General features: G+C 37.2%; 1 protein-coding gene across 7 annotated transcripts in view; it reads right to left on the bottom strand.

The window, feature by feature from the left end:
* Nucleotides 1-5,746: 5,746 nt before the first annotated feature.
* The window catches only part of PCGF3 (polycomb group ring finger 3), a gene marked incomplete at its 5' end in the record, with an annotated part of 59,783 nt that continues 38,785 nt past the window's right edge, over nucleotides 5,747-26,744 (bottom strand). For 6 of the 7 annotated variants that reach the window (XM_079330870.1, XM_079330869.1, XM_079330868.1 and 3 more), the window contains 8 exons: nucleotides 5,747-7,899; nucleotides 9,336-9,416; nucleotides 11,404-11,541; nucleotides 13,152-13,240; nucleotides 13,743-13,853; nucleotides 14,811-14,866; nucleotides 18,359-18,455; nucleotides 23,974-24,091. In XM_079330870.1, the coding sequence (XP_079186996.1) occupies nucleotides 7,852-7,899; nucleotides 9,336-9,416; nucleotides 11,404-11,541; nucleotides 13,152-13,240; nucleotides 13,743-13,853; nucleotides 14,811-14,866; nucleotides 18,359-18,455; nucleotides 23,974-24,082 (729 nt within the window). In that variant the 3' untranslated portion in view covers nucleotides 5,747-7,851. Of the gene's footprint in view, nucleotides 7,900-9,335; nucleotides 9,417-11,403; nucleotides 11,542-13,151; nucleotides 13,241-13,742; nucleotides 13,854-14,810; nucleotides 14,867-18,358; nucleotides 18,456-23,973; nucleotides 24,107-26,744 lie in introns of those variants that run through there. The other variant, XM_079330867.1, reaches the window with a different exon arrangement.

The raw sequence follows: 26,744 nt of genomic DNA, 5'->3' as shown, positions 1-26,744 counted from the left end.
TCCACCATGGCCTGGCCACAGCCTCTGCACTCCCTGTGTGAGATCTTAACTCTTTCAATGCTCAGACAAAGCTTGCAGACCTTCAATCCTCCCTTGAGTGAGAGGGAAGAAGAACAGAGAGACGACACCAAGGTCAGTGAAGCAGGAGTCGGGTTCCAGATGGAAGGAGAACGAGCAGATGCCGTGAATTTAGGCTGAAAATCCTTTTGTAAGTTATGGGTGTATTACACTAAAAATTCCTGGAGAAAAACATGGGAGGTGGAGTGTTCAACTTGTAGATTATGAGGACATGTACCTGTGCATGAACAGAGAGAGAAAAATGATGAAGACCCTTTGCCCTGAGAGAAGGAGACCTCTGTTCCTAGAGATGATTTCAAAGTTAGACGAAGAGCTCATTTGTCTTTGAACAATTCATCCTTAAAAGTAATACCCCATGAGTTTAACATGGCCCATAAACACAGCTCTGGAAAGGCTGTGGAGATAGAAGGAATTTCACAATTGCAGATTCCTGAGCAGCTGGTATTTGTGAAGAGTGAAGCCATGAGAAAACTGGGTTTTTTCTCCTGTGGAAAAGTCCCTATAGCCTGACAAGGGGACACTCCTCTCCCTAGAGTGAACTGAAAAAGATTATTCTTCAGTTGGTAACTGACTGTATGTTGTCATTGAGGAAGAAAAGAGGGTGTGGGAGAAGGGAGGAGAGGTGGTCTGAAGGTTTTATTGTGAATTTTATTACTCTTTTATGTTGTTAATAAAAGTTTTCTTTACACCCTTTAAATCTGCCTTACTTTTGCTCCTAATCCTATCTCACAGCAGGAAATAAGTATATTGAAACTGGCGAATCAAACCCACTAAAGTAAATTGGTGTTTCTGCCTGGTTACAAATTGAAACCAGGACACCATGGACACATCAACATGCAATCACTACACGAAACACGTGTTGATGTGTCCATGGAAACACGAACAGACATGTCCAATTGAAACCCTTCAGTAAAACACCTCTACATAGTGACAAGTGCAAGCACATTGACATGTGAAAGACTGGACATATTTGTACAGATGTGGATCACATCTTCCTCTTAGCCAAATCTCTTAGTCTACTCTTGTAAACCTTTTTCTCCACTAATACCAGATCAGTGCTTGACTTTGACAAAGAATCAAAAGGAAGCCTAAAAAAAAATCATGAATATAAAAGCTAAACAAGGATAATGTTGGAAATTAAAGATACATAGAGGTATGCAGGGATTTGCACTGCAGTATACCTCTATTGATACGTGGCACTGGATTAAGCCTAACTTGAGTTGAGACCAATTGAATTCTGAGTGACTATGTCTACACCTGGGTTTAAATAGCTGAATGTATCTATCTTAAATGCACATATTCAATTATATGGATTTTTTCTCTGACTGCTCTAATCCCAAGGAAAAAGTTACTGCACAAAAAGAGGTATTCCACTCAAAATAATGTTTTCTTTTTAATAGCAGAATAGTCAATCAGCAAGGTAAGAAAATATCAGTTATATATAAAGAAGTACCAGTAAAAACTTTTTCATATTCTATTTCTTCTGGGGTAAAAAAAGTAGTTAGCTCATACTGGCTGTAGGTCAAGTTTATGCTTTCAGGACTAGCAAGCACAACTGTTACCACAATTTCTTTTCATGATTCTTCGGAATTTCAGTCAAACCGGAAAAGTTTTCACTCTTTATTTCTTAGAATAACACCATGTTCAGGAAAGGGAGGGAGCCAGGCCCATCACTGGTTACTTCACAGAAAGTTGGAAGCAACCATTAGTACAAATTTCAGATAAGTATTAGAACCACTTAATACAGGCACAGAAGACTTACCAAGCATTACACTTGCTGAATTAGTGCTAATTTTCATTCACTTTTAAGTGACTGTACACTGGCAAAGGGACATTTCTGCAGTTAGTCTCTCATACTCACATTTAAATGAAGCTAGTAAGTGGCAAATGCAAATTTCCTCAGGACAATTATGCATGAGTAATATCAATGCAAATAAAATATATGGGTATGAATAAAACTGACTTCAGCTGCTGGCAGTTCCTAACAAGCCAAGAGCATAAAATAAAGGTGTTGCCCTCTCAGCCTGTAGAGCATTTCACAAGCTATAAATCTACATTACTGCTAGATGCTATACATCCCCATTACATGTAGACGCTGCAAGAAATTCAACTACTGCAGCATCAGTTTTGCATTGTTAATGTATTGTCTCAAGCTTACATTTGTAAGGGTAAGGTTGAAAAGAACCCATGCAGATCAGTAAGTACCTTTTTATCCAGGTACATAAAGACACCAGGATAATGCTGTTTTCCCTTTTGGTGACTGAAACCATTTAATTTCCTACCTGGCTTGTGTTACTTGACATGCACACTTGTCACAGACATTCTGCTAGTGGAGTAATGCTTTAGGCCATCCTTGTGTTTTGAGTAAAAGGCAGATTTTATGACAATGCAATGCCACACCACCTCTGTTTCAGTCACACTGCATTTATTCAGTGCTACGATGACTGCTAGTTCCTTATGTTCCCAGGAAAGAATGGGACAAAAACTTCCAGCCTCACAGCATTTCAGTTAGTTTCTCTGCTTTTATTAACAAGCATATAATATTCATTGGCAAAACACTGGATACAAGCTTCACTATCATAAAATCAAAACATTAAGCATTAATCCCCAAAAGGCTTATTCAGACAAAACTAGCCACCAGTAGTACAGAAATTACACAGCAACACAAAGCATAAAAAATTGTAAACTCTTAAATGAAGCTAAGCCAAAAATATGGTTTTACACTCTGACAGTTCCAGAATCTTTATTATGCCACATATGAGGATAAAAGGCTTAGTGGTTGCACTGGCTAATTGTCCCTTAACTGCAAAATGATCCTGTTTGCAGAAGGAGAGAACAAATGTTCCATTTGTCCAGATAAGTCACTTGAATTAAAGATTCTATCAAACCAATACTTTCAGTTTCAAACAGAAATAACAAAAATAGTGGAATATCAGTATTCAAAACTCAGGAGTTCTCCCTTTAGCCATACCACTGTTTGAATGAATGATCCCACTGGTGGAACCACTCAGATTTTTAGTAAAATTACCAATGTAAAAGTTCACAGAATTGGACATTTAGTTCTTACCCTACCACCAGGATATAGATAGATCATCGTGGCTTCAAAAGATTTCCAAAAAACTCTAAGTAGGATAAAATACAGAGCAAATAGTAGAATCCTATCTTTAATTTGTATATAAATAAACAGGTAAAACATTACCTGTTGACTTGCCACAAGACCCAAGTTCCTAGGTAATTTTTATCCTGACTGCAAGTTTTGACTAGAGCAGAGATTGAAGCATTGTTCCACATTATTTAATGTTGTTCTCTGCAGCTTTTTCTTCAAAAACAGATCAAGACCCAAGTAACATCTAATTATATCTTATGTAGGGAGACTTATGTGTGGAACAATTTCTTTCCCTGTTACCAACTTTAGACAGACTAACTGAAGTTGCATTAATGTTTTCAGTGAAACATCCAAACTGAAGTGATTACCTGAGGAAAAGCAGAAATTTGATTTTTCTCTTCAGTAAAGCCTTCTGTACAAAATGTGTACCTAAGATTCATCTCACTGATGTACAGACTGGTTGGCTTTTTCCTATTATATTTATCTCAATGTAATATTCAGAATGCTGTAAAATAGCAAGTTATATTTATCATCTAGTAGAAAAAAAAAAAAAATCTGTAAATCCCCTAGGACTGCGTTGTTATAAAGACAATAAGAGCCAGATAAGCTTTCAAAGGCTCATAGCCTATTGGAAAAAATAGCACCATCATAGTTGTAGTCTGATATTTTTTATGGTCCCATTTCTCCTGAGTGACAATGTTGTGTATACTATTGCACAACCAATAGAAATAAGTATTCCCAGGTGTGATGGTACACAAATATACCAGACTTAACAATGGCACAAAACATTTTCAGATAGGCTGCAAGTCTTGTTGATTGCTTCCACAATTCACATTAAGGTTTCTTGCAAGATCATTTATTTTAAAATATTGCTGACATATAGTTCTTGTACTTACAGAAATTTTAAATCCCCCATTTCACTCTTAAAATAAAAAATGGAACAGGCATAAAACACACACACCCACCCCCAAATAACAGCCCCAAATAAAACTCCATTTGAACAAGTGAGAAAAGCCATCTACATTCCTTTTAAATGTAATGGTAAGTAGATGCTACATTTACAATTTAAACATAAGCCTAATAAATGCATGTTTCAAACCTATTGCACAAAAGCATAAGTAATGCTCTTTATCCATACAAAACAAAAACATACAGATGAAAGCTACTCAAACTCAATGTAAAAGGAAGAAGCTTGTAAAAACATCTTACAATTTCATTTTATATGCCCGTAAATAAAGCTGGACCACTGAAACAAAAAATACTTGGATGGTAAAATAAGACAGAAGGCTTAAAATAGAATAAATAATTTTATAAAGTTAAAATTTAAACCCCCAAATCTTATTTAAATTCAGTATTATATATCCTATCTGAATTCTTTCTTTTTAATGAAAGTATACTTAATGAGACTCTAAGCCCAGGTGATTCAACAGTCTCATTGCTGCTGAGGATAATGCAACAAGATACTTCCTTACTGCAACTATATACCAGCGTATGAAATTGTAAAAACTACTTCACAGTAATGGCATCTTCACAAAAGCCAAAATAAGCTACCATGATCTCACCAGGACTAAGATATATCAATGGACGAGCCTAAATTGTAGTTCAACTTTGAACAGTACAGGGTTACATTACCCAATATAATCTTGATATAAATTGTCTCTTAAGTGTCACAGAAATTAAACAAGGCTCTGACCCAAAGAAGACCTTGCTCTACACTGTAGTCTTTTAGTGAGACTAACATATGGTACAGACACAGTCACACCACTCCTGAGGGCAATTTTTGTAGTGAAGATGTTATCACATGTGATTCAGAAAAAACAACTGAGTAACTTTGGGGCTTTTTGTTGGTTTGGGGGTTTTTTGTTTGGTTTTCTTTGTTTGTTTTTGTTGTTTTTTGTTTGTTTGTTTTTTTTTACTGGTGCACTTTTATCAGATTAAACACATTGCAAGAGCAGTTACACACAATTACAAGCAAAAACCCCAGCTATAGATATTAATACTGGCTTGAATTTATGTATCCATATAAACAGTTTTCTATATACTGATAGCACCATAACAAATTCAAGTGATTCTAAAGATGGTTATAAACTTGTAAGTTTTGTATTGTAAGTTGTTACAGCAAGAGATAGATTTGAAAGGCTTCTGAATGTGTTGGTAATTAATTTCTCAGTTGCTCAAGTACACAAGGAAGCAATGAAATCCCAATGTACTTTTAACAGCACTGCGTCAATATCTAGTCATACAAAAATTTTCTGCAGTACACACATTTGAGGTAGACAGATCTCATTTATATGTGTATATGTATATATATTTATGTTTGTGTATATATATCTATATATATGTTCTGATTAAGATGATTAATCAGAATGCTGTCTGGCAGCTTTAGTTTTATGTCTACATCAGGTGCAGCCACTGTGTGTATACTCTGGGTGCACAGAACAGGGACCCTTACAGTCCTGTCCATATCCTCAGTGCCTCAGTGGCAATGCCAGCCTCTTACTGACTCTAGAACAGTAACAACCACGTAAGAAACAGCTCCAGAGAGGCCCAGTATATCGCATTCACTGCTTTCATGAACAGTTTGTAAAAATGGTAGACACAGGATTTCATTTGTTCTTTTCTGCCAGATCAAGTAATGCTAAAGACAGAAAAAAAGCTGAAAATACACAAACAGCAAGACAAAATCAGAGCCAAATTTGGTTCCATGAATCACAGACATACACACACACACAACACCACACAAGAACCAGATGTAGAGTTCTGTGTTAACCTAAACATTCAAATGCAGCTATCTTAGACTTTCACTTGCAAGGACAGCAGCATGTCCTGGCCTTTGTGTGGCTCTCCTTTCCACCTCCACAGGTCAGGAGGATTCTTTTCATTCTCTGCTCTTTTTTTTTTTTTTTAATTTCATTCCTACTCACATCTGTGACTATAATGAAAAATAAGGAGCCCTGTTGTCAAAGGTAAGGACAAGCAGCAGAAGAGCTGGGAAAGGAGAACTGAAGACTCCGGAGAGGGAAATTAAGGGAAGTATGCTGAGAAATGTAGCGCTTTGAACACTCAAGAGGAAGAATATTTAAAATGCTTAGATAAATCTCTTGCAGTATCAGCTTCTGGCTATCAAGTGACACTTTCTAGCAGAACCAGCAATGGAGCACAGCAAGAGGAAGCAGGGCTTCTTATCAAAAGACAATTTATCAAAAAATAACAGGGTTTAGTAACAGGAATAGCAACTAGCATTTTCAGCTGACAGGAAAACTCTTCCAAAAATTAGGTTAACTATTTCCAGCTGGCAATAATAGGGCATACACTGTTTTCAGTGACTTCACACCTGTGCCAGACAAATGTTCTTACAATCATACTATGGGTGATACATAGTGGATATAGCTTGCAGAAATCACTTTCAACAACTGTATTTTAAAAGCCAATTATTTCAAAAAGCCTTACAAAAAGTGCAGTGAGCCCTGCTAAGTGCCATTGAGGGTGCTTTCTATAGCATACATAGTTACATGTGTATACAGATGTATGCACCCATACATACATGAATGTGTATTATCTTGCATCCATTAGGGCTGATGCAAGCAAAATTACTAGTTAAGGCCAAAAGGTGCTAAAATAATCTTGTCTTGACTCCCCCTTCCTCCCATCCTATGTAAGCTAAGAATTGCAGTAAGGAAAATGCTATGGTTTCATAAGAGAACTCCTAAAGAAATTTAAAGCTGCCCATAATATCTGAGGAAGTTTTGATCAGTGAAATGAAAAATCTGCAATACTCCCAAAGTTGTCCAAGAGCCACTGTTTCAATAGCTAGTGATAGCAAATTCTCTCTAAATTAAAAACTGATTTCTGCAAGCCACAAATACATAAGAAATGTTAATTTTTAAAAAATTCACAAATCTAGCACTTGTGAGTATTTGTCATTACGTGGTGCAATTTATACCATAGCAAAGTATATATCACAGCACATAATCAACTGAAATTATTTCTATTAGTCTTACGAAATTAACACGTATACAGAAGTATAAAAACTTTATTAAAACACAAGGTGAGAGAGAACAATAGCTGGGCAAAAATGACAATTTATTGGTTTCCCAGATTTCCTTAAGTTTTCAATGCAGTGTAATAAGTTATCACCAGTCACTGTATTATCAGGCATGTTCAGTGTTCTACAGAATAACTTGAATAAAGCCAATGCAATCAGGCATACTATATAAGACAATAACACTTTGCAAAAATATAGTTTTTAAAGATTTAGAATGCGAGAAGTAACTAATGCAACTTGGTGTCAAAAGCAACATATTTATATCACCCCACAACACTCTTTTTTTTTTTTTTTTTTTTTTTTGTGTGTGTAACTGTAAGAGACAAATCAGGCTGAGCTACATGGAACTGTGAAGTGTTTTCAGTATCTGTAAACTTAATGCTGGTAGTGTCTTGCTGAGTTGAAACTTCTTTCTTCCGTACAAAAAAAGTATAAATACTGTCTGCCCAGAAGTCTAGGTAACACATCCCTAGAAGAAATATTCAGGACAGTCCACTATGAAAGCCCTCCAGTCTTCCAAAATTATTCAGCTGGTTTGTGTCATGTGATTAGTGATGCACTAAGAAGGTGCCAGATGATAGTCTCTGCAAAAAGCTCTGTCCAGAAGGACAATAAAGTTCCCTTACAGCAAGTCCATTTTGGGTCTATAATGTAGCAGTAGAGGTGCTTTCTGCAAGACAGAAATACCAGTAAGTCAAGAAACAAATCCAGAACTAATCTGTTCAGTAGGAAAAACTTCTGTGTCATAAACTAAAGGTTCAGTTAAAGAGCAGCTATCTGATCTGTCAAAAATTAACCAAGACAAGGTGTATCTTCATCTCAAACAAGAGCTCAAACAAGAGATACAGGAACCTTCCCCCTTTATCTCAGGAGCAGATCTGTTTATCTTGGAAAACTCCCTGAAGTTAGAGACATGTCTAGAAAGCAGCATTAGAGTATGTGGTACTTCACATTTAATAGCTCTCACTTGATTCCTCTTCTGTGAGAGAATCCATAGATTTTTTTTTTTTTTTTTCTAATGAATAGGCAAACTTATAACAACCACAACATCCTGCACCATGGAGTTCTGTGTCTCATGAAAACAATTACTTCAGCTTGTTTGTTCTGAACCCTCCATGTCTCAGCTTCATTTTACATCCACCATTTTCATCTGGAAAGGCAGTTTACAGCTCTGCTTTCCACATGTCTCACAATTACACAGATCTCTCACACATGAAGAGTAGACTACACAAATGAATATCAATTTGATGCTCCTGTTTGGTTCTCTCTGCTACACCATAAAACCCTATGGTGTAACAATTGCATTACATCCTTTCATCTATAACTATATTCAACTTCAGGTGTTTGTTAATCACCTGTCACTCAGAACTGTAAAGACTTCATCCAAGACTATCATCTATCTGTCACTAACTTAAATAATGACAATGCTGTCACTTGAACTGTTAATGAACTACTCAAACCCATTTCCAAGTCATTCAGAAACACCATATGGAACAGATTCCAGCAGGATTCCACTTGTGAAATCTCCGCATTTTTAACACTAATCATTGCCTTTATCCTGTGACTCTTACACAGGTCAATTATTTTTTAACTTCAAGACTGAATAATGTTTCTCTTCTAGATATGCAGATCTCTTATAGATATGCATCCAAAGCCACCGAATGATTTCAACTCACTGTGCACTGTATGCTCAGATGTGTTGCTTTTGCATTACCAATATGAACTTCTTGCTCCAATAACTCCATGTATACATATATCAAATCTGTTCAGTGTTGACTTCTCTCGTAAGTGTTCAATTTTGCTATTCATTCTTACTGCCTGAAGGGGTTAAAAATCATACTTTTTGTAGCTTCTGCTTCCTCTACTAGACTTGATAACAATTTGACAGCTAATGCAGTGTTCCCTGTTCTCTTGCAACGAATACTTAATTCTCCTTTCCTTCATTTACTGGAAACAAATAAATACTTGGTGCCTAAGGACGTTGTAGTAGGTATTTATAAAAGTACCTTTTATAAAGGTATACAGCAGCATAGCTCCAAGTAATTGCTATTTTATAAACATTTTATTTGGCCACTTCATTATTTACATTGAACCATTGTGTCCTACCTTAAATCTCCATCTAGTAACAACTACAAACTTGAGCGTGTGGTCCTTGCCAAGAATCTCTTCGTTGCATAATATGTCAAGCTGACAAAATGAAGGTGACAGTTAATTCATTGGGACCCAATACACCAAACAACATATTTGACATAATACTACACATTTGACAAGCCTTTTCTTCTCTGAAGATACTACAACTGGTAATCCTGCAGTTGCCCTGCAGACAAAAATCATACCAGGAAAGAAAAGATAGTATCTGCTCTCAACAAAGTACTGAAAGACCATGTCAATGCCTAGGAAACACAGTATGATCTGGAATAAACTGCTTGATTTATCTTTCCATGCAATACTAATGTCCTTTCCTGAAAGTTTCAAATGCTTTAAAAAAGGCTGAATACATGAACAAGGAGACAGAAATGTCTAAGAAAGCTGCTATTAAACACACTATGATTTTTTCCCCCTAAAACCAGTCAGGTGGCATTATAGGTTACAAGAATAGACTTTTTTAAAAAAATACTGTCTGCCATATACTCATACACCATAGTTATGAAGTTTTAACAGACAGAAAACAAAAATACTTGTTGTGTATCTCAGTTTTTAAAAAATTGTTGATACCAGAAACAGTGGTGATCTCAATACAGAAACATGATGATTGTAGGAATTGTAATCAGCTGAACTACAATATCTGAACATGAACTAAAACCAGGGAGCAAGTATGAAAATAGTACCACCAAATGGCTCATAGTACAATTCTTTACCCCCCAGCCCAGAAAGGCGTGAATGTGCATGCAGCCCACTTACATGACAATAACTCAAACCCAGAATAGTCTCTGTCAAGCAACCAAATGACCACAAGCTCAAATTCTCTTTCTGGTACAACAATTATATGACCATTTATTTTACTTTTTAAGAAGGCAGAAAGGGCTATCAAAGGAATAAACAGTGAACTGAAACTCCTGAGAAGCTTTTCTTTCAGTTGAAACCAAGTAGATTTTAAAGTCACAGATTGGTACAGTGCATTGGAGTGCTTACATATGCATATACCAAAAGAATATATTTAAAAACACCTCTTTTGAACAATCCTTGTAGTTATGAAGCTGCTGAGCTAAAACCAGAAGTCAACCACCTCTGAGCCAGCTGAAGACAAGATAGGATACATGGTTTTGTTTCAGGAAGACTGGCAGAGTTTGGGGATATACTTGAACCGTAAGACAGAGAGAGTGTTAATTTGAAGTGTACAGAAGTTATGAAAAAAATGTGATAGAGATGCAAACTATCTGTTGACAAGTTTGAGTGCTGAGGTGTTGACACAGTGGACTGGAAAGGAAATTATTTGATTTGGATGAAATATCTTAATGAAATTCAGTGAATCTGTGTCATAATATGGAATTGAGAGATGTCAAGCTGAGAGTCAACTGAGATGTCCAGAAACTGTGACCAAGATCCAGCCAAGTGATAAACAGGGGCTGTGTTCATAGTTTGCCACTGTTAATTTTTGAATCTGCCCTAGGAGAAGTGCAAAGTACTGCCTTTCCTTCTGTACCTTTTAACTTAAGTTCTTCCCATGATTCCTTATAAAGACAAGGAAAAGTAGGCATCTGATAACATTATTGTTGTGGTAGGTAGAAACTTCAGATTGAGCTCCACTAAGAGCACAAAAAAGAACTAAGTATTTGTCGTGCTTTCTCTTCAACTGGGCTTCAGTGTTGTTCAAATTCTGGTTTCTGCCTGGTCCCTGTAGAGTGCAAACTTCCGAAATGCTGGGGATAAACTCAACTACAATCTATCAAACAAATCATCTTGCCAGAGTCTATGGAAGCACATAACCAAGGCTTTTAGCTCAACTATTTATAAATTCATATGAAAAGTTGCACTGCAAACTAAGTGGAAAGTACTGTACAGAACCAAGAAAGGACAAGAAAATGGCCATTTAACATATAATTTAAGAAGCAGTGTATGCTTCTGTTTTCTGAAGAAAAAAAATCAGAATACAAGACATCCTTCTGCAAAGAAACAAACCCATTCATTTTCAATTTTATATCTGCAAACTTAGTTTCAAAAATTAAAATATTACCTCATTAAAAGAAGAAAGGTTGAGTTTTTTGGCAATGAACTTCTTTAGATGCAAGACTGTTGCTTGTGCAGAGCAACGAATCCATTTTCGTTTCAATCCACGCAGTTTGCTGCTATTGCACTCCAAGCAGATGCTTACCTTCAGGGAAAGGCAAACAATCAAGAGTTGGCTGCAACAATTTTCTGTGGTCCCTCTTAGTATTTGACATGCAGTTTTTATTAATCCAATTAAGTAAAGTACAGTACTAGTATTCTTTAAACTGAAATGCCTATTAAAAAAACCCACATTTTCTAAGATCTCATAAGCTAAGTGGTAAGTAATAAGACAAAAATGTTCAAGTGTAATTTTTTTATGTCAGAACAAGGCTGCTTCTTAGTCCAAATTCTTAGGCTGTCAATAGCTTAAGAGCATCATATGCTAAAAAGTTAGAGCAAGACAACAGTAAGAAAATCATTGCCGGTACTTAATGATGGCTTCTAACATAATTTCTTACTGTTAAAGCAACTGCTAATCTAGTTTAATTTTAACATGTTTAAAAAGAATGAATACAAATTATATGACAAATTTTTCAAATTCTCACTGATTTTCCCATCCAGCTATTTGTTACAGTCAAACCTCTTTGTGATGATATCCTTGTATTGCACTAGGAGGATCTAGTAACAAGTACAATCCCTTTGAAAGTTCCCTCACATTGCAACTGAAAAGAAAATTAACCCAAGCTTAAGTTACTCTGGAAACACATAACTGGAAAACATAAAAGGCATGGCTTGTTTATCCCAGAAGGATAATGAAAAGCTTTGTGTTTAAAACTTAACAGTGGGTTTCCCATATTTTATGATAATTTTATTATATAGGGCTAATACTGTCTTAGTATTAAAGGCTGAAAACAAAATATGTAGTTAGTAAGAGTGCTGTTAAGGAAACTTCCCTGTCTGACCACCCAGGAGCCACTCTGGCAGTCACATATGCACCACCTGAGCTGGGACTGAAGCCCTCTCACAGCCACACCCCTCACACTCACATTCAGACCAGGATTCCTCAGCAGCTCCACCCCAGGTTTCCATGGCAGATTCTCAGACATCCAGTTCCTTCAAACAGCTTAATCATGGTGCAATAACTAAATAACACCAGCTCCAGCTGATGTCTCTGGGAAGGGACCCTGAACAAAGGAACCCTGGGCTTTCATACCCTCACAGCACCAAAGTCTGGGGGGTCTCAGCTCCTGCTGTGTCTCAGCCCAGGCTGGTGCCAGAGGTCCCTGTGCCCTTTCCTGTGCCAAGGGCTGGCAGTTCATGGCCTCTTGCCTCAGGCTCCCATCCAGAGGATGCAGCTCTCATTGCAACTGCACCCCGAGCTACCTTCACATGTATTAACAGTGCCAAAGGTTTATTTCTTAATTAGCAATACGCACTCAGCTCAATGTATCATGGTAACACAGGGGTACACTCCTATAGAAGGTGGAAAAATCACATGAATTTGTTTTGACAGCAAACTTTGAAGATTCATAAGCAGTCAGAACTATAAAGACATTTGCATGAAGAATGTATTCTCCATTCCTGCCAAAATCCAAAGGTAAAACCTCATTCTTACAAAAAAATCATTGCCCAAATTGCATCATGTTTGTATCAGAGAACAGAAAAACTAGCTTGAAAAAAGCTTATTTTCTTCTCGGTTAGATTATCAGTTACCTTACCAAAGCACAATAGCTAAAACACAAGATAAAACTAGAGCATGTCCTATGAGCCCACCTGTTCATCACTTCGGTGGTAGTCATTATCTTCTTCCTGCTTTTCTTCCGAAGTTTCTTTATTTATATTTTCATCTGCTTTAGTTTCACCTTAGATAAAAAATCCAGATATACAGGATACATATATATTATTTTTATATAAAAACCCCAGACACACTCAGCAGCAGCCTATAATGCTAATACAATTAAAACAGCACATTTCAGGACACAGGATAGAATAAGCTTTGCCATCCCCCAAATTGTGCTTATCAGCTCAAGCAACACTTGCAGCCAACAGCCGGTGACATGAAAGAGGAGAACACCTATGGAGCTCAGCTGCTAGCAGCCCAGAAGGTAGGTAGTTTAACAGTCCCCATGTAGCCACTACTATGGAAACCGAGTTTGCCACAAGCAACATGCTATTAGCACCTAAAAAAAAAAAAATCTGTGCACAAATAAGGGACAAGGCAACAATCCTACGCTGACTCTATTCCTCACTTTTAGGAAACAATTATGACTGTAATATACCCACTGGGGACATGCTTCTGACAGACCTGTTTATCAATTTACTACCTGTCACCCACCAAAGACAGAATAAATAAAGACTATTTACCATTTCGATGAGAATCTAGGTGCTGTTTTGTAGAACATGTCTCCCCTTTGATGTCTCCTGGAACTTCCATGCCCAGCTTGTGATAAAACTCCCTTTGCTTTTTCATTTCCGCTGTTTAAAATTGCAAATATTAATCCCTGTAATAAAGTTCTAATGCAATATTTATGAAGTTATTCCAGATCCCTTCCCACTTAAGGATTGCCAACAAGTGGTGGTGGTATCATTGTTTACAGTCTTCTTTCTCTGCTATCTCATGATAAGTCATGTCTCATTTTTCAGAATCACAACAGCACAAAGTTATCTGTATAATTACCACTATAGCATTACTGCTAGAGTTAGATGTAATTTAAAATACTGTAGCTAATTTTGAATAGCCCCCATTTTTAATGACCGTATTTCAGTCAAAACATTGATTTTTGAATTTTTATTTATAGTTCTAATTTTCATTATTCTAGAAATAATGTTTGAAGTATTTATTTAATTGCACTGATATTTAAAAATACTCTGGTTTAAAAGCAGCTTAAATAGATTAAAATACTCTAAATGAAAGCAAAAGCTTTAAGATACATTACGACAAAAAATACTGAGCAATTTTTATAAAGTATTTCTCTAGTTTAACAGATCTGGTGTCAAAGAAGATTATGAAAACAGAAACTGAAAGTCCCCTGATAAGAAAGAACTCTGAAAATAGCAGAAACTAAAAGCAGTTCTGCATTGTATTTTACCTCTGAGGATTCTAGAAAGCTTGCACAACAGGCACATAGTTTAACAAAAACAAATTAAGAGTTATGGTATGGCAACATTCAAAAGCTGAACAACTATTCTGCTTTACATAATACTGCTCTGGGAAGAAACATCCATTGTTGCCATCCACCACCCCCACACTCAGTTGCTGCTAGTACAGGTATGAAATTAAATTAATTGCCAAAAACTACACAAGTGAAAGAGTCTGGTTTTCCACTGTATTTTTTCTTAGTTGCCCCCCCTCCCCTTTTTCATCACTTGAAACTCTTAATGACAAAGAAGTATGTGCAAACTGACCTTTAAAAAGGTCACACCACAACTTACCTTCTTGCAGGCCTGGCACAAGTTTGTAAACAATATCTTGCATTGTTCTGTCATGACTAGCAAGGGGAAAAAAAACAAAAACAAAATCCAAAGCTTAAATTCACCACCTGGATTGGAAACATTTCTCTTTAAGAAGTTTCAGTACTAACCTATGCAAAAATCTCTAAATTCACCTAAGAAGAATTTTACTTCTTAATCAATATTTCTATCAAACCAGAATGAACAGCAACACAAAACAAATTATGAAAAAGTACAGGCTAAGAAAACAAATAGAAGTTTGAGAAAGACTAGGGTGTGGAAGAAATCACCCCACTGAACATGTCCTTCTGCATCAAGACAAGTATGTCACTAAAAATCTAAATTTAAATTAAATTTTAAAAAGGCAACAATTCCACTACAAGTAGAACTGTAGCGCCAGTTAAGATTCTAAACTTTAATCCCAAACTCACCTATGAATATCCTGTTACAGTCTAAAAATTATTTATGGTCTCAAAGAAATTAAATATTACATTAAGTTTCAACTAAGAAATAGTACAAAAAACATTCTAAATGTCTGCATTGGCTGCTGTAATGTCATTGCCCCAAAAGAGTCTGCAGCATCAAGTCCTGAATGTGACCTGAACAGAAAAGGCTTACAAGAGCAGTCTCAGGCTTCTCATCACCTGACATGAGCACTTCACAGCAGTGAAAATCAGTAAGCAAGTATAGAAATGGTGACAAATCAAGACATTTATAAACTAAAACAAGATTCAGAATATCACTAATCCTAAATTCATGTCATTTTGACCAGAAGAAATTCCATTTGTACAGGCTGAGATTATGAAGTGTCACATGTGGACGCAAACACATTGCCAAAAATATTTCAACAAAAATATATAAGACATCACCATTACATCAGAGGTGACAATTTGGGGGTTGGAACTAGATGATACAGATGATCTTAAAGTTCCCAAAGAATTTTAAGATTCTATGATTCTGTTTAAGAGTATTTAGAAATGTAAATAAGGAGACACAGTTGGTTTACCTATTTTCCAGACACAGAAGGAAATAGGAGTTTAGATCTCTATTTTAAATACCTTGTAAAACTCCAGACTGTCAATTATTTTTTAAAAAAGGTCCAAAAGCAGGATGGAAAAAGTCTGTTTTGACAGGGCAGTATGTTACAACTAGTTCAAGCAGCTTATTTAAATTGCAGTGTGTTTAACAACAAAAAACAAGTAACAAATTGTCTTCTTGCTCTTCTCAATACCATGTCTCCTGGTCTCTTTTTGCACAAAAAACAGGTTTCTGAACCAAGGCAAACATGTCTTACATGTCATTTATTCATTCTTGTCTATTTGCATGTACCCATCCCTTTAATTACACACATACTATGTTACATGTTATCACTGTATTATATAAATATGGAGACACCATACTTAGTTTCAGGCTCCTGAATGAGGATGAGCTTGAGCAATAAAAGTGTGTATAGAATATTGACAGTTTTCTGTCAATAAAAAGTAAAAGTACAATCAGACTCATTTTCTATAACCTTTGCTTCAGAAATTGTTACAGAAGTGAGAAAGGCACATTGAAAAATGACCAAATACAAGTTCTTTATAATGGAAGACACAACACTACTTGATATGCAACAGCTAATGCAGACACAGCATCACAATGCATTTTCATCAGCAGGAGTTACTACACCGCAGTAAAATGGAAATAAAGCACTCAAGAAAAAGAATGTCTTTTCTAATAAGAAAAGGAGGAAAAAACCCGACAAAAATACTTAGTGAAAATGCAATTTGTCTATGCAAATGCAGATACAAAATGAGGTGATTTGCAACACCCAACATGGCTTTCACTAAGAGCAAACCGTGTATTACAAATTTGGTGGTTTTGTATGATGAGGTTACAAGGGACAGTGGATGAGGAAAGGGTGACTTATGGCATCTACCTGGACTTGAGCAAAGCATTGGATGTTGTTCTGCACAACATGCTTGTCCCTAACTGTGGAGGCAATGCAGCACTTGGTGGATAAGGAATTGGCTGGAGGGCTGCACTCAAAAGAGCTGTGATCAACAGTTCACTATCCATGAGGAGACCAGTCTCAAGTGCTGTCCCTCAGGGGTCAGTACTGGAACCTTCGAGGTTTAACATCTTTGTCAGTGACAGTGACTCTGTCAGGGATGAAACAGTGACAGGGATAGAGGGCACTCTCAGCAAATTTGGCAGTGGCACCAAGCTGTGTGAGGCAGTTGACATGCTGGAAAGAAGGAATATTTAGGAGGTGGTCCATGTGAAGCATGAAGTTCAACAAGGCCAAGGCCAAGTACAAGGTCCTGCATCTGGGTTGGAATAATCCCAAGAACAAATACAGGCTGCACAGAGAAGTGATTGAGAGCAGCTCTGAGGAGAAGGACTTGGGGTATTACCACATGGGAAAATCAACATGACCTGGCAATTTGCACTTGCAATCCCGAAAGACAACTGCATCCAGGGCTGCATCAAAAGAAACTTAGCAGCAGATCGAAGCAGGTGATTCTGTTCTTCTACTCTGCCTGCAAAAGACCCCCACCTGGACTGCTGCTTTCAGCTCAGGGGCCCCCAAAAAAGAAGGATATAGACCAGTTGGAGTGAGTCCAGAGGAGAGCCATGAAAATGACAAGATGGAAAGACCTCCTCTACTGTGAAGACAAGCTGAGAGAGTTGGGGCTGTAAAGCTCAGAGAGGAAGATGGCAGGGAATCCTCAGAACAGCCTTCAAGTACATGCAGGAAACACACAAGAAAGTTGGACACAGACTTTTTACATGGGCATGTAGTCATAGGACAAGGGGGAATGGTTTTAAACTAAAATATGGCAGGTGTAGGTTAGATAATAGGTAGAAATTCTTCAGTGAGAGTGGAAAAGCTGGAAGAGGTTCCCTAGAGAAGTTGTGCATACTCCCACCCCCAGAAAAGTTCAGTCCAGGCTACATGGAACTTTGAGAAACCTGGTCCGAGTAAAAGGTGTCCCTGCCCACAGCAGGGCAGCTGGAACTAGATGATTTCAAAGGTCCTTTCCAACCCAAAATATTTTATGATGATTCTATGACATTCTTATCTGTTCCTATGACTTAAGCTGACCTTTGAAAGATTAACTTAACAATAAAGCTGAAAATTATTTCTCTCATTACTGTCAGACACTGAAAAGCACTCCTCAACTGAGACTAATTTGTGATAATTTTGTAAAAGTGCAATTCCTACAAATGTTTCATAAATATAGTTTTTGCAACTCAAACATACAAAATGAGGAATGACTAAATCCCATTAAAAATCACACAGAAATTAAACATTTAAGGGTATAGTTCAGTTGTTTTTAAGTCTGGAACAAACTGTCGTGCTAAGACCTTGTAAATTCATAGCAGAACATTCATCCTGTATCTCCTCCTCAATCTCCTTCAAAACTCTTTTCACATGTTTAACATGCTGACAAGCAAGAATCAAAATTTTGGAAGAAGCTATACTATATCAAAGGGGATGAACCAGTCTAGAGTGAAGCTACTTGCACTTCTATTATTATACTTACCCAATATACTGTAATGGGTGGCTCTGATGTATAACAATCCTACACGTTGGACAGGTGTTGTTTTCCTCCAAATATTTCACTAGGCAGCTTCTACAGACTAATAACAAAGACATTCACAATTAAAAATGAATAGAAGTAGCATAATAAAAGTCTTGTTTTATATAGTCACAGAATGCACATTACTGAAATTTTCCTAAAGTTCATTTTTTTTACATCATATGTGCATGATGTCTAGTCTTGCAGAATACAATTTCCAGCACCTCTCATTCATTTTCTTAATACAGGGAAGGGATGCACTAGAATTAAAGCTTCCACACCTATTGAAAACTTTCTTAGCACAGCATGCAACACAAAATCCCACTTTGAAATTTACTAGAACAACAGATTCTAGCAGGTAAACATTGCATGGAGACATCACAGGAACTACTTGCCAATAAAAAAACCAAACAAAACATATTTGATTTAACCATGGTCATATACAGAACAAATGTGTGTGGTGACAGTAAAGCCAACACAAAAAAAAAAATTCCAAAGCAGGAAAGTGGATATCTGGGTATTATTTTAATTCTAATTTTCACAGAGTACACTACAGCTAAACTTTCACAGAAAAAAAAAAAAAATTACATTGTCACAGACCCTCAGTAATAGTAAAATGTCCTGCTAAGAGTTGCTAAAGTAGTCATTCACTATTAAGCTGCACGTTTCTATATGCTTACATACAACCACCCATCTCTTTCAAAGTAAACTACTTATACATTAGTCTCCTCTGTTCTGCCCCAAAACCATACTCGTAAATCACACTACTGAAAAATATCCTCACTCACTTAAAGTTACAACTGAAAAGGATATGGAGAAAAGAATAGAGATTTTCTTGAAGTGCACTAGTTCATGTAGTATTGGTATCAATGCACTTATCACACAAAATGAAAGGATTTCTGTAACTATAGTGCCATCTACCTCTGAGACAAGAAGACAGTACAATTACATAAACATCTGTTAATTAAAAAAATAAAGTATCAGTAAACAAAGCAGTATAACTTTGCACTGTGCTTTGCATTTACACACTCAGGATGACAGTGGTGCTGGTGGCAAATATTAGACAAAGCCTCATAGCTTTGCACATTAAGGACACATCTCACACAGCAGTTTGTTCCAGTAGAGTGCCAGAACAGTAGATCCATTTGCAAAAGTGAAGCCAAACTCCATTCCTACCAAGTCAAAAAAAGAGAATCTGACAGAGGAAACAGGGACAGGTATTCTGGGAAGACAATACGGATGTTGCTGCCATGTGTAGGGAGGGCTCAGAAAGGCCACATCACAGCTGAAGCTGAACTTGGGAAGGGATATGAAGTATTACAAAGGCTTCTATAAGTATGTTATAAAAAGAAGGTCAAAGAGAAGGTCAAAGAATGTGTACCTCCCCAGATAAACATGACTGGCAAACCAGTAACAATGGACAAGAAGGTGGCTGAGGTACTCCACTTTCCTGCCTCAGTCTTCTCTAGAAATTTCTCTTCCCACAGCTCTCACACAGATGAACCACAGAGGAGGCACAAAGCCCATTCCACTATATGAAACGATCAGATTTATGAACACCTGGGAACCTGAATACACCTAAGTCTTTGGGACTTGATGAGAAGTGTCTCAGGGTCTTGAATTGGCTGGTGTAGTTGCCAAGCCACTCACAGCGATAGTCCTGACAGTCATGTGAAATCCCCGGTGACTAGAAGGGAAATACTGCTTCCAATTTTAGGAAGAGATAGAAAGGGAGAGACCTGGAAATCACCAACCTGTCTCCTTAACTCTGTGCCTGGGAAGATCATGGAGCAAATCTTCCTAGAAGCTGTGTTAACGCACATGAAGGACAGCGAGATGATTCCAGGCAGCCAGCACAGCCTCACCAAGGGCTCTGAGCAACTTGATGCAGCTGAAGATGCCCCTGCCCATTGCAGGATGATGCATTAGGTGACTTTTATAGGTCCCTTCCAAACCAAAGCATTCTGTGATTCTCTGATATCTAAAACATCATGTCTTCCAGCTTGGACTAGGTAAACACTAACTCCTCCTTAACTGAACTGGTCACAAGTTGGCTAATGTTCTGGCAGGTTTCAGCCTGAGCACAGCATCCAAATAAATGCCACTAGATGGCTTATGAGGGGCTGCAGATGTCTAGGGTTTTTTTTCCTGGGGTCAGGTTGGGATTAATAAACTCTACTGAAATTGGAAGTCTTTGGAGTAATGGACAGACAACATGGAAATCATTCTACGGTTTGAAACAACAGTATTACTAAAATTTTCCATTACCTTGGTTTTCTAGTATCTCTGATCTGTTTACCCAGATATTCAGGCACTGACTGTGGACATGAACTGAGCTGGTTTTTTTTGTTTTCTTATTTCTTAAATGTATCAGAGAGGTTCCATCAGAACAGGAGCAGACAAAGTTAATGTTCACTTTTTTATTTTAACAGTTTCACTTCTCTTGATTTTTTTTCATTTCTGTATCTAGTTCAAGTTGACCTTTTATCATCCTGATGAATCCAGAAGATGATACCTTTCATAATATGAGGTTTTCCCTTCCATAACATAGGATAGCTTTCACATGTCAACACTAACAAAACTGGCATCACAAACACAAAGTTTAACAAGACCTGCCTGTATCATCTAGTATAGAAGTTTAATCAAGGAACATACACAGACTAAAAAAAGACTTAAGACTCTTACTGTTAAGGAAGTTTTTAGCAACTGACTCAGAGGCTTGCCTGTGACCAAGTTAAAAGAAATAAGCAGGAATGAATATAAAAACACTTTTTCTTCTGAATTCAGTTTTACAAAAATTTGTCCTGATCCTCCACAGGACTGGCCTTGGTCCTCCAAATTACCTCCACTAAAGAATTCAAGAATTTAATTTGCTACTGAAGAGCCTTTGAATGGCTGGAGATCAAGAAATTAAAGAAAAATTGAAAAGGTAAGAAAAATGTGCAGTTCTGAGTAGAACAGAATGAAAATTTCAAGGTGGTACAATTCAGAAGAGACAGACAGGGTAATTTCATGATAGATTTTGCAAGGATGCTAATCCAGGAACATACATGATTACCATTATCTTACACAATACAAACAATTCCAAAATGTATGAAGTTTTGATAAAAAGACAGGATTCTGCGCCTCTTTTCACAAAATTAATTCTACAGGGCATAGGGTGAAGTAAAATACAAACTGTCAAAATAAGGGAGAAACAAGCCAAAGAAAATCTTTCTGCCCCAGAAAAAGCAGCAAGAAATGGTAGTAAGGTGCATTTCCTGACTTGCAGTGAGCATTGTACTGCTGTGGATTAATCTAGGTATTTCCTCGGTAAGCAAGTAAAAGAGGTGGTGTAGATGATATCAGCTACGGGGTATTCGTGAGGTTTTGTTATATTTTTAAAGAAAATAAAAGATTATATCTCTCTAGGTCTCTGTCAGCCATGTTAATTTGTTATGATACTCATTTTGTACACACTTGTTGGGGGTTAGGTTTTCTTTTCCTTGTTACCCGTGGAAATTTTCCCATTGCGCTGCTCAGAAGCACTGATGTCTGAGTACCTCAGATGGACAAGGGGGAACTCCTCAGGTTCTTGGGTTTCTCTTGGAGGGACAGACACCATGAGATTAGAAGCAGGCAAAAGGAGAGTGGGGGCAGTTGCTAGCTCTTGCTTGCTCCTGACTTCAGAAGTGGGTTGCTGCAACCATCGCCACAGCCCAGCCCAGAGCTGTTGCTGGATCCTACATCCCTGCCTGGCCAGGACATCCTGTTTCCGCTGCCCCTGTGTTGGTGACCCAAAGCCTCTCCCATCCCTTCCTGTCTGGGCACTGGGATCAGCTGTCCCAGGGGTTTTAGACCCAAAGCCTCTCCCATCCCTTCCCATCCGGCCCAGCCGCCATCCCCGCTCTCCCCATCCCGCCCCACAGCGCCCCCTGCAGCCGCGCGGGATCATCACAGTGCCCCTGCTGGCAGTGACGGGAACTGCACCCAGGGAAAAGTGCCCACGGCCCAGAGCTGAACTGGGCTCCTGTTCTGTTGGAGTTAATGCTGCAGCTGTTGCTCTTTTGTTTGCCTTGTTATACTAGTTGTACTAGCAAAGAACTGTTATTCCTATTCCCATATCTTTTTACCTAAAAGTCTCTTAATTTCAAAATTATACTAATTTGGAGAGAGGGGGCTTACATTCTCCAATCCAAGAGAAACTCTTGCCTTCTCTAGCAAACATCTGTCTTTGAAACCAAGACAACAATTTTCTTAATAGCAGCAGTAAAGAAATTTGGGCAAAACTAGGCAGAAGTCTAGCTCTGAAAACAACACTATGGGAATTGAGATATGAAGCAAGAAGGTTCTGGAAAGACCACAATGCAATCTTCTAAAAGTTGAAGGGCACTACAAGAGAGATGGTGACAGGCACATACATTTGTATGGGGGCACGTACTGACAGGACAAGGGGGAATGGCTTCAAACTGAAGGAGGATAGGTTCAGATTAGATATTAGAAATAAATTCTTTACTCTAAGGGTAACTGGCACAGGCTGCCCAAAGAAGCTGTGGATGTCGCAACCCTGAAAGCATTCAAGGCCAGGTTATATGGAGTTTTGAGCAACCTGATCCAGTACATGCTCACCCTGCCCATGGCCAGGGGATTGGATATAAATTCTAGAACCATTCTGTGGTTCTTGGAACCATAGAACAAACCATTCTGTGATCCTAGATTCTATGACTACATCCAGAACGATATGAAGTGTGACAAGTACAACAAATTCATCAACGCTGATAAACAGAACTTCTAAATGGAATATAATAAAAAACATAATCACTGATAAATCACAAACACTGCCTTTCCCCTTTGGCAGATACATAAGGTGAAGTCTGCTGACACTTTTTGTTTTATGATGAAAACACAGTTACCAAATAATTGCCTTTCAGAATTTAGGAATAAGTCGTTAAACTAATGAAATAACATACTAGCTTTTTCAAAATAAACATAAATATTGTTGCAGAATGATTTTAAAACACATGCATGGCAGGGTTCTAAGTCATCCCTCACTTACAGGAAAGTAGAAATTCACAAAGTAATTTAACAACTAAAAATCACTTTATCCCAAAGTTATGGAATACAAGCGCATTTTAGGATACAATACAACACACTTGTTTCTTTATCGATATGCTACTCTGCTTCCTGCAGAGAAACATGGGAAAAAGACATATGAAAGGCTCCAGGTGGAGAACATAGGCTACATCAACTGTCACAGAAGAGAGAACTAGGTATTTGACATTCCTTTAGCATGAAGACAAACTGCATTCTTGAATATTTACATTACTACTAATTGTATATGGCTTCAAGTTTATGCAGCACAGCTTTAATGTTCCCTTCATTTACTTTGTTAAAAAAGTAAATCATCTTTTAAACAAAAGCAGTCCAGTAAAGTGCATGCTATTTTGGCTGATGCATCAATACTTTCAATTTCAACTGGAAACCATTACAACATGCTGCATATCAAGCTTAAAAAAAAAACCCAAAAAAAACCCCAACAAAACAAAACAAAACAAAACAAAACAAAACAAACCCTTTAACTTCATTTTACTTTTACTTACAAGTATGCAAGCATTCTGTTACAGTAGTAGCATCGATCAGGTATCCATTGCACAGACGACACGTTATATGGGCATTAATGTCCCAAAGCTTAATCTTCCTTGTTAGCATCTTTGGTGTCTGTGGAAGAGACATATCATAAGGTAACACAGCTGTAGTCATTTGGGAATAAATGAGTAACTTGTGTTAACCCAGCTTCAGACTTTCGTACAACGTACATGGATGCGTGCACACAGTGGTGGCACTAACTTTCATGTCACTTCACAAAAACTAAAAAATGTAAACCCCACACTATTCTGCAAGTCAGTACTGTAAGAGCACAGAAAACAGCCCTTCCAATATGCTACTAATAAGTTCCTTTACCAATCAACAGACTCAGATTTAAGGCAAACCCCTACTATCCTGGTAATCTAAGTCATCATATTCAGTCCAATAATGATGGAAAACTCACAAAATATGGAGGGAGAAAATCCTTAAAGTAATTTCAGATTTAAGAGTTTTTGGACAATTGAAAAGTCATCTCTGAGGTTTAACCACATTTTTAAGTGTTTGTCTTGTGTCACTATGTTAAAGCATAATTTTGAATCTGTCTCTCAATAATGGGGCTGGAAAGTAAACCTTCTGAAATCCCTTTTATTTAAGCAAGTTAATTAAAGACTACATTATAGATTAAAATAATTTCATTGGCAGAGAAGCAGTTAGTTGTGCTAAAACTTGAACTAGAAATGCTTCCTTTCTTTTGAGCATGGGATGGCATAAGCATCTTAAAAAGGAAAAAAAAAAAGAAAACAAAAATGACAAAGCCAATTTAACTTTTTTTTGCAGCAAGCCAAACTGAGTAGTGAGAAAACACCACACAAAGCCAATACCTCTACAAATAAACTGTTATATTTTGAACATAGCTGTATTACATTTTTCAAAATATTTTGAAAATTGTTTTGTTACAAAACTTGACTAGTATTCTTAGTCAATTAACAGAGTAGGCTATACTTGCTTACAACCTATGACATTTGGTTCTCATACTGCAGAATTCACTAAATTGCACTTTTTCCCTCTAAAGTGAATTGACTCTCCACTGGTTTTCGTATAGCTCAGTCTGGAAACATTTCAGGATTTGAATGGTGAAACATATTCACACAGAACTATTGCAATAATATTGTCTGATCTTTAATTTTGTCATCTTTTTCCTATGTTCAGTGAAGTGGTACTAAGAGAAAAGAACTACCAAACAGCAAACTTCCACACCAATCTGAACTATTCCAGTGCAGAGAAGTACCATATGTTCCCCTAAAAAACATGGAGAAACATATCCAACACCCACTTATTCAAATCTGCATTGGCCTACACAGAAAGTACTAGGAAGACTTCTAGTTCTCACAGTTAAAAAGTAAACTATGGGGGAGCAGAGGGGAACCAAACTTACTTCACAGTATTTGAGATTTAGTTTTAAATCTAGTGACCTTCCATTACAGAAGAATAAAAGAGCAGCTTAGTTTTTCCAGTAGACAAAATAGGTGAGAACCTATACTCAGAAACTGAATTAGTTTTCTAAATTGTAGAATTTTTTTTAACCTTCTGAAAACCACATCATTGAAAGTAACTGCATTAAGTCATCAGTTAAAAGCTACTACATGAGTTATGTAGTAGTGTGCAGTTATGTAGCTTTCTGTGGTGCTCACAAAGACCTATTCAACATAGCTCTTAAAGAAGAGCTCAAGCAATGCCATCAAGCCACTAGTTAAATAGAAAGTGAGCATGTTAAAAAACACAATTCATGACAGACAAAAGAGAAATTAGCCAACACAGATCCTGAAAAAGGCAGTATCAATACAACTCTAGTTGCTTGTCTAGGCAGCAATTCAGAAGAAGGTGTTCAGGACAACCATAGGCAGAATCTAAGCACTACTAAGGCAGAAGAGCCAAAGACTTAACAGTGAAATCTGAAGCAATGAAGTTGTTTATTTTGTAGAAAAAAATTATAATTTTTCCTCAAGACAGTAGGGATAAACACTGCCACTAGAAGAACTAACAGCAAACAAAAAAAATTCAGATGGGGTATATTATAGAACAGTGACTGAATCATACAACAAAGGCAAAAATAATACAAAATACTAATAAAGCCCATTGTGCCAGGGGAAAAGAAAAAAATGTTGATAGCAACACTTTTCCAACTTACCAGGAAAAAAAATCATACTCATTTTGGCACTGAAAGAATGAGTATCTTCTAGACTTACATGTGCAAGCCTATCAAATCAACCTTATGAAAATTTCATACACCTTTGAAGGAGGACAGAAAGTACCTTTCATTAGATGTTCAAAGGACTGAAAATAAGAACTACTGGAAGAAGCAACAGAATGGTAACAGGTCTTTCCAGGGCAGTAGACAAAAGGTGATAAAACCTACAGTAGGAGGAGATTTCTCTAGAAGGCCTGTCCCATGCTGCTTTCTTGCAGCTACTAGAACAGGAAAAGGATCTCTTCTCTGCTCATGCAGAGATGCAGACATGGTTGCCTCAGCACACCTTGAATCTCCAATAAACAATGCAGCTTTTAAGATCTGTAAGCAAACTAACAGTGTCAGACTTTATTTATGCTTGTGTTTTGCACAATTGTGGCCCATGTCCTCTAGTCTTAGGAAAAAGAAGAACTTAGAATGCCTCTCTTGCTTTTCAAAACAGTTAACCTGTTATAACAAGAGGACCTAGCAAAAATTTAAAAACCAATAAAAGTAAAATTTACAAAAGGCCATACCACTTCATATCTATTTAGAAAG

The sequence above is a fragment of the Erithacus rubecula genome, assembly GCF_903797595.1.
Source record: "Erithacus rubecula genome assembly, contig: SUPER_Z_unloc_1, whole genome shotgun sequence".
NCBI lineage: Eukaryota > Metazoa > Chordata > Aves > Passeriformes > Muscicapidae > Erithacus > Erithacus rubecula.
Note: the sequence above shows the minus strand (reverse complement) of the source record. Positions and strands in the feature narration are given on the sequence as shown.